The 15,660-nt window shown below is 38.9% G+C and overlaps 1 protein-coding gene across 1 annotated transcript; it reads left to right on the top strand.

Annotated features, from left to right (window-relative positions):
• The first annotated feature begins 10,996 nt into the window (after positions 1-10,996).
• Positions 10,997-11,578, top strand: LOC142150690 (putative olfactory receptor 1F2). The gene has a single exon (XM_075205886.1). It carries the CDS (start codon positions 10,997-10,999, stop codon positions 11,576-11,578), a length of 582 nt encoding a protein of 193 aa, XP_075061987.1.
• Positions 11,579-15,660: the final 4,082 nt, after the last annotated feature.

The raw sequence follows: 15,660 nt of genomic DNA, 5'->3' as shown, positions 1-15,660 counted from the left end.
GCCCCCAGGTCTTGTACCCAGAGTAGTAGCAGCTTATCTTAGACACAAGGAAGTGATGGGTAATGGAGGCTGGGAGTAGTGGTACACCAAGTGGAATAAACTGGATGGTCGGAATCTTTGAAAGAGGTCAAAGATAGGCAGCAACAGGCATAACCGTAGACAAGCCTAAAGGTTGATGCAGGCAGCAGCAGGGATAGTCAGGAAACAAACCAAAGGTCAGGAGGGGCAGCAAACAAGGAAATTCCATGGACAGGCTGGGTCCGATACCAGGTAGATGGTCAGTAAATAAGGATGCAACAAACACATCAGACTTATAGGAAAATGCAGGGCATGGATGCTATAACTGGAATGGAGGCTAAGCACTCCCTGCAATTTAATCATAAAGGAACCAATAGTTTTGCTCCATAGGTGCGAGCCCCTCACATGGATAGGTAATTGCAGTCATATGACTGAATAACCATGCAGCGTGCCCCGGCTGTGACAGCCAGAGGGACAGAAGGGGATGTAGAACAGTGTCCTGGCTGCTAGGCAACAGCAGGGATTATAATGTGAGCCACAGCAGCTCAAAAATATGCAGGCATCAAGGCTGTTAAGCAAAAGAAGCCGGGACCAGAAGAGCTCAGAATGAGCCATCTAGATTAGCACGACAGCTCCTAGCAATCATCTGACCAATTAGCATAGATGTAGCTAGGTTGCATTCTTCCCAAACTTAGCATTCACTCTAAGGGGAAACATGGAATTTGGTTTTACTACATTAAGTGTTTTCTTTCTCAGAGTGTAATGAAATGCACAGTTAAATGACACAGTTGAGCATACGGGGAACAACCTGTTAGTTAAGCTTGTTAATGCCTGCCATTAACAAGCTTCACCTGTTGCAGCCTACCACTCCCCATCTTATTTTACTGTCCTGGAGTTTGGCAATTATATTTGTGTTTTCTCTCTTTATTTCAGCTGCTCAACTCGTGCTCTCTGTATGACTCCTACACTTTCATTTAGTACTTCTGCTTTACTCATACTCACTCACCTCTACTTTCTCACCACTTAGTTTCTGTTCCTGTCTCTTCACTGCTCTCTATGCATTTATACCCCCTCCCACTCTTTTCTCATTGCTTTTGTATATACTGTTCTGCCATAACAGTACTCTGCCATAGTATTGCCTTGCTCTTATTGTACCACTTAATGTATTGCTGGTTACTGATTACATTGCTACTGTCTCCCATGTCACCATCCAGACTTCTACACTTCCTAGGCCCAAACACCATAATGACCCCTGCACCATCCTGAATGTTGCCAACTAAGGCTATGCACCATCGGAACCATCCAGAATTCTATTCCACCTAAGGTCCTGCACCAACATGGCCCTATTTAGGCCTCTCTACATCATGGCCTCAGTATCTTGCACTAGGTAAGCCAGCCAGGGCTGGCGGCACTATTGCAGGGCAACCAGCAGCATGTGGTCCCCCTGAAATAATGACACACAGCCCCAGGCTGTTCAGCACGGGACTGGATTTCCTAGAGAGTAGGATCTGCAAAAAAATTGTGCAAGGCTCCCTTCTCTAGGGATTCCCAGCCCTTTGCTGAAAGCACTAGGGCTCTTCCCACACCCTTGGGCGGTGAGTGTGGGGTAATAAAGTGCAAAAAAAAAAAGAAAACAAAGAATTAAACACTATTTTAGTTTGTGGAACTACAATTCCCAGCCAGCCAGGGCTGCCATTAACAGTCTGGGCATGCTGGTGATTGTAGTACCATAAGTGCCAACATGCCCTGACACCCAGGGCCCACTGAGCCATGTAGTACCACAAACTAAAATTTAAATAAAACACACACCTCTTTAAAACAACATTATTTTAATAAAAAAATAAAAAAAATGTAAATAAATCGCACACCTCTTTTAAACCACATAATTTTCGTAAAAACAATAAAATCCCAGATATACTTACCATCTGTTTTCTTCATCTGTAATGGATCAAGTCTTGCAAGCTTTTAATCCTTAAGTCTTGAGTGCATAATAAAAATCAAAATATTTCAAGGTCCTGTAGGTGTCCAAAAAATAACATCCAAGGTCCTGTAGTAGCTCATTACAAAAATATATATATACATATATATATATATGAATAAATATATATATATATATATATATATATATATATATAAATATATATATATATATATATATATACATATATATATATATATATATATATATATACAGTCAGGTCCATAAATATTGGGACATCGACACAATTCTCATATTTTGGGCTCTATACACCACCACAATGGTTTTGAAATGAAACAAACAAGATGTGCTCTAACTGCAGACTTTCAGCTTTAATTTGAGGGAATTTACATCTAAATCAGGTGAACGGTGTAGGAATTACAACGCTTTCTATATGTGCCTCCCACTTTTTAAGGGACCAAAAGTAATGGGACAAACTAAACAATCCTACATCAAATGTTCACTTTTTAATACTTTGCTACAAATCCTTTGCAGGCAATTACAGCCTGAAGTCTGAAATGCATAGACATCACCAGACGCTAGGTTTCATCCCTGGTGATGCTCTGCCAGGCCTCTAATGCAAATGTCTTCAGTTCCTGCTTGTTCTTGGGGCATTTTCCCTTCAGTTTTGTCTTCATCAAGGGAAATGCATGCTCAATCGGATTCAGGTCAGGTGATTGACTTGGCCATTGCATAATATTCCACTTGTTAGCCTTAAAAAACTCTTTGGTTGCTTTTGCAGTATGCTTCGGGTCATTGTCCATCTGCACTGTGAAGCGCCGTCCAATGAGTTCTGAAGCATTTGACTGAATATGAGCCCGAAACACTTCAGAATTCATCCTGCTGCTTTTGTCAGCAGTCACATCATCAATAAATACAAGGGAACCAGTTCTATTGGCAGCTATACATGCCCACGCCATGACACTACCACCACCATGCTTCACTGATGAGGTGGTATGTTTTGATTGTGAGCAGTTCCTTTCCTTCTCCATACTCTTCTATTCCCATCACTCTGGTACAAGTTGATCTTTGTCTCATCTGTCCATAGGATGTTGTTCCAGAACTGTAATGGCTTTTTTAGATGTTGCTTGCCAAACTTTAATCTGTTCTTCCTGTTTTTTGTGGCTCACAAATGGTTTACATCTTGTGGTGAACCCTCTATATTCACTCTTGTGAAGTCTTCTCTTGATTGTTGACTTTGACACATATACACCTACCTCCTGGAGAGTGTTCTTGATTTGGCCAACTGTTGTGAAGGGGTTTTTCTTCACCAGGGAAAAAATTCTTCTGTCATCCACCACAGTTGTTTTCTTTGTTCTTCCGGGTCTTTTGGTGTTGCTGAGTTCTCCGGTGCGTTCTTTCTTTTAAAGAATGTTCCAAACAGTTGATTTGGCCACACCTAATGTTTTTGCTATCTCTTTGATGGGTTTGTTTTGATTTTTCAGTCTAATGATGGCTTGCTTCACTTATTGTGACAGCTTTTTGGATCTCATATTGAGAGTCGACAGCAACAGATTCCAAATGCAAATGCCACACCTAGAATCAACTCCAGACCTTTTACCTGCTTAATTGATGATGAAATAATGAGGGAATAGCCCACACATGTCCATGAAATAGCTTTGGAGTCGATTGTCCCATTACTTTTGGTCCCTTAAAAAGTGGGAGGCACATATAGAAACTGTTGTAATTCCTACATCGTTCACCTGATTTGGATGTAAATGCCCTCAAATTAAAGCTGAAAGTCTGCAGGTAAATCACATCTTGTTAGTTTCATTTCAAATCCATTGTGGTGGTATATAGAGCCCAGAATATGAGAATTGTGTCTATGTCCCAATATTTATGGACCTGACTGTATATCTATCTATCTATATATATATATATATTGCAGGCAGTTGTAAAAAAAATCTCCTTTTCTGAAGAACCTCATATAGTCCTTAGGATACTGCTTGGCAAAATAAGAAATCCTGAACACGACGACAAGAACTTGGTTCATGCAGTGCAGTTGTTGAAAGATGCAAGGCCTATTCATAAGCTAGGGGATTACCCTTGCTTCTCACTGACTGGAATTGTGATAGGAATTGAAGTAAAACAACAACTGAAGAGTCACTCTTTGGGCTAGATTTACTAAGCTGCGGGTTTGAAAAAGTGGGGATGTTGCCTATAGCAACCAATCAGATTCTAGCTGTCATTTTGTAGAAGGTACTAAATAAATGAAAGCTAAAATCTGATTGGTTGCTATAGGCAACATCCCCACTTTTTCAAACACACAGCTTAGTAAATCTAGCCCTTTGTCTTAACCTAACTGTGAGGATTCACAACACCAGCTCCAGATGACTGAAAACAAGGCAGAATGATAGCTACAAACACCTTCTCTTAATCTCTGTAATAAGCACTCTGCTAGAACAGCAATCTAGCTATTCACCTGACCTGGAGTACTGTACAGCTTTTCTTACTCTACAATCAGCCCTTCGGTGAATAGGTCAAGCCAATAAGAGACATTTATCTCACCTGTTTGTTGCATTAATAAAGTCCCACAGTTCTACCAGGAGCAAAGTTTTGTTTTGGTTTACTCTGCTTGTACTTTGAAGAAAATGTTTTTTGTTTGACTGTGCACATTTGAAGGTAATTTTACATTCTCCAATCCTTCAAACTCAGCTTGGTCCACCATTACTTATCTTCTCCAGTCCCTTTACTTTGGCTTCGTCCACCACTATTCTACTTTCTGCAGTCCATTGACTTAAGCTTGTATGTCACTACCAGTCCTCTCAAAACTGACCAGCTTGGCCGGATGTGGTGTGTCTGTGATAGCTACCAAGCCAAATGGTTCTTTGCTGGGAGTTACCTGCACCGGGACACTACCCATGACCTAACAGCATATGTATAGCTTTTGAGATAACATTCAATAGCACTCCGGGTTCGTGGTTTGACATTCCCAGCATCTGAATTGGGTGGGAAGGGCTATCATTCTTAATTTTGGGGTCATTAATTTTCCCATTTTCCCTCCACCTCCAGTGGAGATGGGTAGGGCTCACAGTCTACTACTATGTAATCCACCACCTTCAGGATGTATAGAAATATTACAAAATTAATGGGTAATGGTTAAAATTAACTCAGCACCACCCCACCGCTAACTCCCATAGCTGATAGAATTTTCATTATTTGTCTGGCACCAGGTAGGGTCATAAATTACTCCCCCAACGGAGTAAGATATTTAGATTTCTCAGCTTCCCCTGCCCATGGCACCCATAAGAAGTCCGTAGCCGCTATCTGGCCGGGCCAAGGGGCTATTAGTGTTAGTAGCTCTCAATGATCATTTTTGTTTAGTGTAGAGGAGATTTTCCCTTTACTAAGTGGTCCCTGTGTTTTACTGTATTAACGCTATTTTTACACTGTGTGAGGAGAGTGGTAGAGCAGGATCACACAAATGTCTCTTACCATACTATGCCTCACTGACAAAACAAACAAATTGGCTGCTCTCATAGATCCAAATTTTTACCTATCCAAGCACAAAAGACTCACTTATGCTATGTATGTATGTATACCTGTTCTGTTAGGCTTTAGTTTTAAGTTGAAACATTCTAAAACAATCTATCTCTATCTTTAAAATTATTTCTCAAAATCAAGTGAATGGATTCCCCAACAATTTAAGGCAAGTTCCCTTTACAATATATTGCCCCATGAATTTCATGTAGATAAGTTTTGTTAGTTAAAAATTATTGTTACCGAAAAAAGAGGGTTAAAATTAAGTTTGAGGTAGACATTAACGGGCTCATGTAGAGTTAGATATATGTTTATTTTTTTTATATTGGTAGGCATGTGACCGGGCATACGGGAGAGGATAAAGAATCTCTGCTGCATATAAGAATCAGGTATGTTTCTCCTGTCACTGGAATTTCGGGAATACTACATGTGTGAAATCATTGCCTCTCATCCTGTGAGTATATTCACAGAGGGAAAGTTTGTACATACAGAAGAAGTTTTTCACATGTATATTTTGAATTTTGGTTAATTTGAAGGACTACTTATCTCTTTATACACCTGTAGGTAGGTGTATCTACAGGGCTACTACAACAAGATGCAATAAGGATGATAATGATCAGCAGCACTAGTTTGCTGCTTCTGATTGGCTACTTATAGATTGACCCTATTGCTGATATTACTCATTAGCGTTACTGCTACATTACATAAAGTCCCATCCATCCATTCATATTTCTGTACGGCAAATAATTAGTGCATTAGCTATAAATGTTATAGCCCAAGGAACCTTACTTTATAACTATATTTATTTTTCTTAATTATTTTGTTAGTATGTGAAGTCTCATGACAGTTGGAAACATTTTGCAATTCCCATTTGTCCCAATAGAGAGTATGAGATACTGTGTTGCAAAACAAAAATCTCAGGTATATAAATTGCAATATTACCATACTTGAAAGCATGCACTGCCTAATATACAAGAGGTACTCTTAACCTTAGACTACTAAGAGGTAAGTCAGATCTTCACAGGGAGTTGTAGATTTTCAATACATATACAAAAAAAGCAGAAATTAAAAGTTACTATATATTTACATTTAATTACATTTTTGTCCTCAACACATTTTAAAAGATTTTCTGTTGCTACTCAACTGAATGCAACTATTACTATTTAAACCTGGACATGTTGCTCATCACTACCATAAATGACTGCAGTGGACCACATTTTCCTTTATGTTTTACTGTAATTCAAATATCATATGTGCATTGAGATTTTTTATATTATTTAAAGACACTGGGCCTGATTCATGTTCGGACGGAACATGCACAAAAACCAGCATAGAATTTGAGTGTAGTTCTGACCATATTCAAATCCAAATAGATGTCAAGATAGGTTTCAATTTCATTATGGGTGTAAATGCGCCGTGCCTGAGTGTTACTTGCCTTATAATAGCAAACACAACACAGTGCATGCAAAGTATGCATATGAGCAATATAATGGCCCAGCAGAACAGATACAAAAAAAACTATTTTATACAATAAATTAACAATTCATAATATTGTTATTATTAATAAAACTATGTGTTTTCATTTTCTTTTTTCATTAAATACATAAATCAGGATGTTCTTAATGCTTACTGTACATACAAAGCATTTTTAGATTATCTCTTAAATGCATACAATGCATGGTCACTACTATCCAGTGGCACACATACATGTAGTTTATAATGAAAAGACAATGCCGTGATAGCCATCACTATCTGTCGCCTCTTACACTTGCCCTGCAGCTGGTGTAAATGATACGGCTAAAATAAAATCTACTTTAGATAAAGCCAGGAACTGAATCGGCCATATCTGCGTCAGAACGCCCTAGGCACGCACTTACTGTACCTTGCCTACATTCTTCCACCATTCCCACCTCTGTTCCGCCCTCCAAATAGAAGGCAGTCGGAAGTATCATTCGGACATGAATTTTAATGCGATTGCGCTCATTGGCGTGAGATCCGTTTTTCAGCATACATAGAGCTATTTCACACAAGATATTGCATGCAAACAGGTTTATATTTGAACATGAATCAGGCCCAATTTTTAGCTAGTAGTATTCAGGAGAATTTCCTAATAAATTGACATAATCAAAACAAATTTCAATCTATCTTTAAATATGCCTCTAAGCTTACATGTATGTGACACATTTCTTACGCTAGCAATAACTATTTTTTAAAATATTATGTATGATTTTATCCAAGAGTCTTGGATTATTTTTGCTTTATTGGGGTGTAGGAATTTCTTTTGGCAATATATTATCAAAAAATTATTTTACCCCTGTTATATAAAGAAAACAAAGGGAAATAATGCAAAGCATTACATAGACATGTTTCTATTCTTTATTTATTTATACAGATACTATATTGGTGTACTCTATTAGTGATTATGATTAATTTTAGATGGATTTAAATGATTTTCATAAAAGTGTGTCCCTTCCTCATTTAACAGTATCTGGACCTCCTGAGCCAACTCTCACTGCTGTCATTCTCTGTTATCAGTTGCTGAATCTTCGGAACCAATGGTCACTGCTAGTTAAACAAAACAATTGAACCAGCACTGAATGTTCGATGGTCACAACCAACAATCTTCATTCGCTACATCCAGAAAAAACATTCATCCTCTCATTGTTCTTGACAAGGTAACTTTATTATTTTATTTCTATATATCCTTTTGTTTATCATCCTTGGTTCCATCCCACTCACTTGGAAACTCCAATAAAAGTCCCATAATATTTAACAGGTTGTCTTTATTAGCTCTATAGCATTACATCATCCTTCACCTCCATACATCACATCCCGTTTTTCCATATTGCACCCTCCACTAATTAACATATATGAACTTACCAATCTTCCTTCCTTAACTGTAATATCCTCAATCTTCCAGCACATAAATAGACCTTTTAAATATTTTCTCTCTCTCAATCAGAGATATATGACCAAACTGATATCTCCTCCCCATATACATTGCACTTTATTCTGATTCTGCACACAAGATAATTCTTATAAGCCTCAAACATATAATCTGTCTCCCTATACTTTTAAGAGCCTTTAAATGTGCCCTATGGAATACACACCTCCTCTGTAACTTATTAATATTCATCCATGAACTCTTACTCTCAAACAAGCTCAACCTTCTGGCAAGTAATTACAGACTATAAACAGATGTTGCCTTAACTGCAGCCCTTTACACAGTAGTCTCCACTTCACCCATATCTCCAGGCCTGGAAGCAGACAAGAGGAGGTGGGTTTGGACTTCCCTTTACACCAGGCTGCACATTCCCACCTGTTTCTTCACTTATGTTCAAAATTTTTTGAAGTGCATACTTTCCAAATGTTCAGCCTCTTCTCTCTGTATGTTCTTGTCTATTGCCACCCTGGATCATCACAACAATTAGATAAACATATCTCTGTCTGTCTTCCTGATTTCTTATCCTAATGTATGACTTCCCAGCATCATCTGTTGTTATTTCAATATATAGATTGATGATACATATTTTTTTCTGCCTCCTGGTCAATCTCTCTAAACTTCTCTTGGCTTTTTCACCTGGACCAGCTATTATACTCGTCATAAAGGTCACATCCTAGAACTTATTTTTCCACAACAAAGATTCTGTATTCTTTAACACTATATTGTCTCTCCCAGAGCATCAGCTGATCACCTATAAAATGTCCTCCAACACTTTAACTTCTATTCAACCAAGCTTCATATCCACATAAATCTCAGTTCTATTAATATCCACCTCTCCTTAATAATTTCTAATTCTAATTATATATTCATGTCCAGATCTGGAAGTGCAACATCACAACCTAGCAACAGTCCTTGATTGAAAAACTCCAGCTAATGTTTTTTGTCAGCATCGGTCACAACCTCAGCTCACACAGTCATGAGCTGCGGCTCGCTTGTCTCTGCTCCTGGTCACATCCCTGCTGTTGCCCTGGGCAACCGGGAAGCTCTTTCCACTGCCGCCAAGCTATCTGACAGCCGGGTGCGAGCGAGCAGTATAGGTTAATTAATTAACAGCCCCCTGAGCCTGATTGTCACAGGTTCTTCCCCTGCATTGTGATTGGTCTATTTCTATATTTAAAGCAGGAAGGGGTTAGCCTCCTTGATGGTTATAGTGTTTGTGTCACACATTAGCTGAACTGCTCCAGTTTCCTGTGGATACACTGTACGAATTCTGTTTGATTCCTGTTGTGACCCATGGCTTGTTTCTGGACCCTGCTTGAACTCAGATTGCCCCTGATCTTTAGCTTGTCTTTTGGATTCTCCCTGTCTGCAACATGCCCCTACCTCTTGGCCTGTCCCAGACTTACTTGCTCGCTGCTGACCCAGAACCTTGGCCTGTACCTGGTATCTGTTTGAGTTCCAGTTATCTATTTCCTACCTCTGCGCTACGGTGGCCGCACATTAACTTTTAATACGTTGGAGTTAGGACCTGGGCGCATCTGAGTATCTGTGAGCTTATCAATCTCTACGGGAAAGGCGGCTACTATAGATGAACACCTTTTGCCGTCAATTCTAAAAGTTTATGTACATTGCCATTAGCCATAACACACACATTGGAAATTAGCTGCTTTTAAAGAATTCTTGTAAAGTAAATATCATTGTCAAAAGTATTGCAGTTATGATGACTTCCTCAATATACTGCTATATACTTCTATTTACTACTTATACTGAAATGCTCTGGACATTGTCAAACAAATAACTTCTGATCTTTTTTCTCTGCACAGGTGTCTAACCCCAAACTCCTCTTTAATTCATTTAGGTCTCTTCTCCAAATTTCCACCCCTCTGATCACCGTCACTTCCTAGTTCTTAAATTCCTATTTCAAGGACACAGTTGACAAATCTAATATGAAATGATGCTGGCCCATAGACAAAGCACTCTGGGCTATGGCAGGTACTCACTATTATGTCAGCGCATGCACAGACAAGCCAAAACAGGCTTAAACAACATAGCTAGGCCCTCTCTCCAAATTTTGCTATGGGGCCTGACAATGCTGTTCAGCCTCTGGTAGCAGTGGTTCAGATTTGAATGAGTGATATATTTCAGCAAATTGTATAAATATTGTTTGTAGTCTTTTTTTCGTGTTAATAAATCAAGTTCTTGTTTTTACAGTACAGAAGAACACAAAACTAATGGAAAACCAGACATCTTTTACAAACTTCTATATCACAGCATTTTCCATTTATGCTGGAGAACAGCCATATTACTTCATCTTCTTTCTAGTTCTGTACTTGATTGGTGTTTTAGGAAATTTTGTCATAATTAAAGTGATAGTGCAGGAAATTAATTTGCATACACCCATGTACTTCTTTCTATGTAACCTGTCCTCAGTAGACATCTTTTACACCACAGTCACTTTACCTAAACTAATGGACATAATACACACAGGAAAACATTTCATATCTTTCCCACAGTGCTTAACCCAGATGTATTTCTTCGTATTTTTAGCTACCACAGAAATTACTTTGCTATCATTCATGGCGTATGATCGTTATGTTGCTATTTGTAAACCATTACACTACCATCATATAATGAATAAAAGAAAATGTGTCCTTATTTTGGGAGGCACCTGGATATTTGGATGTGGAAATTCATTACATATTGCCCTCTATGTTTCAGAGTTATCTTTGTGTCATTCCAACACCATTCAGCATTTTTACTGTGATATTAAAGCACTCGCCAAACTATATTGTGCCGATGAAGGTCTTAATGTCCTAATATTTGTAGAAATTGTTCTGCTTGGTTTTTGCCCCTTCTTGCTTAGTCTAATCTCTTATGTTAAAATAATTATCATCATTGTAAAAATTAAGACAACACATGGAAGAGTAAAAGCCTTCTCTACCTGCACCTCCCATCTCACTGTCCTCCTTATTTTCTATGGAACGATCTTCTGCACGTACATGAGACAATCGTCAGAAAATATAGAAACAATGGACTATGTATTTTCTGTGCTCTTTGCTGCAGTAACACCAATGTTAAATCCTTTCATATACAGTGTAAATATTAAAGAAGTAAGGACTGCTATTATGAAAAATATGAAGCAAAAAGTATTCAGATGAAAGTAAATGTTTGTTAGCAAAAAAATAATAATAATTGAAAACAAAATTTAAAAGCTAAATGTTTTAACCCAAACAGCTCGTAAATGTAGTTTTAGTTGACGTTCTGCACATAATACAGTGAACTGACTGGACAGGCCAACAGAGGATGCACGTGTAGATAGCCCTTAGAATGAGAACATGCTAGTATCCTTCCCTCAATCACAACCTTGCTATGTTTCCTCATTTGAAAACACTATTCAGTTGCGAAAATAGGAAATTAAATCCCTTTTTGAAAAACATATATACATCAAAGAAAAGCAAAAACAAAATAAAGATGAAAATAATAGTAAGAATATATGTAAATTGTGGGTCAATGAAAAAGTGATGATAAAAATATAAAATGAAAAGCAACATGGAAATATTAATGTTTACAGGCTTTTTGCAGAGTGAATGGTTTTGCGCTCCTTTGATGTACAGTCATGACCAAAAGTTTTGAGTTTGACACAAATATTATTTTTCACAGAGTCTGTTGCCTCAGTTTTTATTATGGCAATTTGCATATACTCCAGAATGTCATGTAGAGTGATCAGATGAATTGCAATAAATTTCTGTCCCTCTTTGCCATGACAATGAACTTTATCCCAAAAACAACATTTCCACTGCATTTCAGTCAAAGGATCAGCTGACATCAGGTCAGTGATTCTCGCTTTTACACATGTGAGAGTGTTGACAACTACAAGGCTGGAGATCACTCTGTCATGCTGATTAAGTTAGAATAACAGACTGGAAGCTTTAAAAGGAGGGTGGTGCTTGAAATCATTGTTCTTCCTCTGCTAACCATGGTTATCTGCAAGGAAACACGTGCAGTCATCATTGCTTTGCTTCACAGGCAAGGATATTGCTGCTAGTAAGACTGACATAAATCAACTTTTTATCGGATCATCAAGATCTTTAAGAAGAGAGGTTCAATATTTGTGAAGAAGGCTTCAGGGCACCCACGAATGTCCAGAAAGTGCCAGAACCGTTTTCTAAAGTTGATTCAGCTGTGGGATCGGGGCACCACCAGTGCAGAGCTTGCTCAGGAATGGCAGCAGGCAGGTGTTAGTGCATCTGCACGAATAATGAGGCAGAGACTTTTGGAGGATGGCCTGGTGTCAAGAAGGAACAAACACAGAGAAAATCATCTAGCACACTGCTATAACCAGCAAAGGAGTTGCCATTTCTACTTGTAAATAAAAATGCTGAAGTCTCAGTTGCACACATTTGAAAACGTATGGAAAGCCACCCGCCATTCCTCGGCGCTTCTGCTAATAGAGTGGTTTGTGGTAAAGTCATTTTCTCTGATGAATCCCCTTTCAGATTGTTTGGGGCATCTGGAAAAATGCCTTTCCGGAGAAGGAAAGGTGATCATCAGTACTGTGTCATGACAATAGTAAAGCATCCTGAGACCATTGATGTGTGGGGTTACTTCCCAGCCAAGGGAGTGGTCTCACTCAAAATTTTGCCTAAGAACACAGCCATGAATAAAGAATGGTACTGAAACATCCTCCAAGAGCAACTTCTCCCAACCATCCAAGAACAGTTTGGTGATAAACAATGCCTTTTACAGCATGATGGAGCACCTTGCCATAAGACAAAAGTGATAACTAAGTGGTTTAGGGATTAAAACTTCTAAATTTTTGGTCAATGGCCAGGAACCTCCCCAGACCTTAATCCCATAAGAACTTGTGGTCAATCCTCAAGTGGCAGGTGGACAAAGAAAAAAACACAAATTCTGACAATCTCCAAGCATTGATTAGGCAAGAATGGGCAGCCATCAGTCTGTATGTGGCCTTCAAAAAAATGGGTCAACACTGCAAATATTGACTCTTTGCATAAACGTAATGTAATTGCCAATAAAAGCCTTTGACACTTATGAAATGTTTGTAATTTTACTTCAGTTTACCATAGCAACATCTGGCAAAAATGTCTAAAGAAAACACTGAAGCAGCAAACTTTATGAAAATCAATACTTGTGTCATTCTCAAAACTTTTGGCCATGACTGTATATATGTATTTTGACATCTGATAGGAGCTGTATTGTTACATATTTAGATTGAGAGTGCTCACCTGTTAGCTTTCTTCCATTACCCTTTAAGAAATGCCAAAATCTATTGACTCTTGTTTTTGCACTTTTGAAGGAAAAGTGTAGAACAGAGACATACTCTGTTTAGTTTAAAAAACAAACAAAAACACAGTGAACATAGATCGATTTTGCATTCTGAATAGGCTCGTGTGATGTGTGAAAAATAAAACAATAGATTTTTTCAACAAACACTGCTCATAACCCCTGTCTAGCCCCACTTATCTCAGCAGACACACAGAGGATCCACAGAACAACTTTACCAGTGATTTTGGTTCTCCGTGCTACTGTCTCCAAAAGTCCTGGGGTCAGACAAAGCATCAATAAACCTGCTTGTCTCTCCATTTTTAATAGGGCCACACCATGGCCTTAGCATTTCCCTACACTTTAACATCTTGAGTACCACGACTATGCAGGAAGGTGCAGTATTTACTGGGCTTATCTAGGAGAGCTAATGGTGTTGGAAATATTTTCCTAATAGTATAGTTTCCATTGACCTGAGAAGTTGCTTTGTTGAAACAATACCTGGTAAACACAAGGGACAGTAGCCATATTGTAAATGAGAAAGTAATTAGCTCCGCTAAATCACCAGTTTGACCCCATAGTGTCCAATGACTCTGTGACAAGAGCCAGGTTCTGTGCTGCCAGAAAAGATTTTAAGTCCACCTGACATCCCCACTCGACTAAACCTTGCTGGAAGCACCAGTCTGGAGAGCGGCTTATGCCTGGAAAGATCAGAAAGGGTTAAACTGGGAGGCAGTTCCCTCTATCTAGATGATTATAATCTACTGTTCGACTATGACGGTCCCCTTTGTACTAAAGTGGACATCCTGTACTTCTTGGAACAAACTACATCTGGGGTTCCTGTATACTTGAGGGACGGGACTAAGTAAGTACCAGGTCATCCAGTAAGGGATGCCAGTCCAGATAAGGACTGCTATCTAACACCAGTACCAAGGCCATGCAACCATGGAAATCTTATCAAGCCCCATGCTTGAGAGACATGTGATGGAGCTCCTGTTGGACTTGTCAGGGATTGTTACCGAGGACACCACTGGACTTCGCAGAAAGATTCTGATGACTTTGTTTCAGTATATCCCAGACAAAAGCACAGTGACATTGGTCTTTGTCACAGCCTTAATTACATAGGAGCACATTAAGGACAGCAACTCAAATATATCAGCATCTGGAGAAGCATTATTATAACACTGTCTTTAAAGGGATTGTGTGGCGATATAGTGTGGTGAACCAATAGTACATTTATGTAAGTACAGTATATGTAACAGTTCAGTGATTTGTTAATAAATTATTCTGTTTCAAAGATACTAGAGCTATAAAGTTCCCAATAGCTGATGTCCACTCTTTCCCACTACCCATCCCCCTTTACCTTAAAATAAAGACATGAGATTTGTTTGACAAAAAAGAGGTCACGATTTTATTTTTAAAATCAATCTTTTGAAAAGGAGGCAAAAAAACAGCACTGCATCCATCAGCTCCAGCCATAATCATTAATATAACTTTAAGAAGGGCCCTCAATGCCTCCTGGTGACTCCAGGCAATGAGGATTCCACCCCCTTTCTCTAGCATATTACAAGACCCTCATGAGGGTGGGCATATTGAGCATTTCAGCACCACTTGCAAAGGAGGGTATCCTGCCACTTGAGCCCATATGGCCGCTGACTGCAGTGCTTTTCCTCTAATGCTAGATTTCCCCATCTGGAACTGCAGCCCATGACCACAAACACCTCACTGTGACCTTCATAACCTTGCTAATGCACTAAATATGTCCACAATAAACATCTCTAAAGCCTGTCTTGTCTGTAAAATGTGCTGTGTTAAATTGAATCCTGACATATCTGACCACACAGCCATCTACCCCTTTCACAATTTTTTCCACTGCAGAATTCACCTTTCTACGTGCCTCATCGATCACGGGGCCGCCCATTGGGTTGCACAACTTGATCCTGGGTATTACATCTGA

This window comes from Mixophyes fleayi, chromosome 4 (assembly GCF_038048845.1).
Source record: "Mixophyes fleayi isolate aMixFle1 chromosome 4, aMixFle1.hap1, whole genome shotgun sequence".
Taxonomy (NCBI): domain Eukaryota; kingdom Metazoa; phylum Chordata; class Amphibia; order Anura; family Limnodynastidae; genus Mixophyes; species Mixophyes fleayi.
Note: the sequence above shows the minus strand (reverse complement) of the source record. Positions and strands in the feature narration are given on the sequence as shown.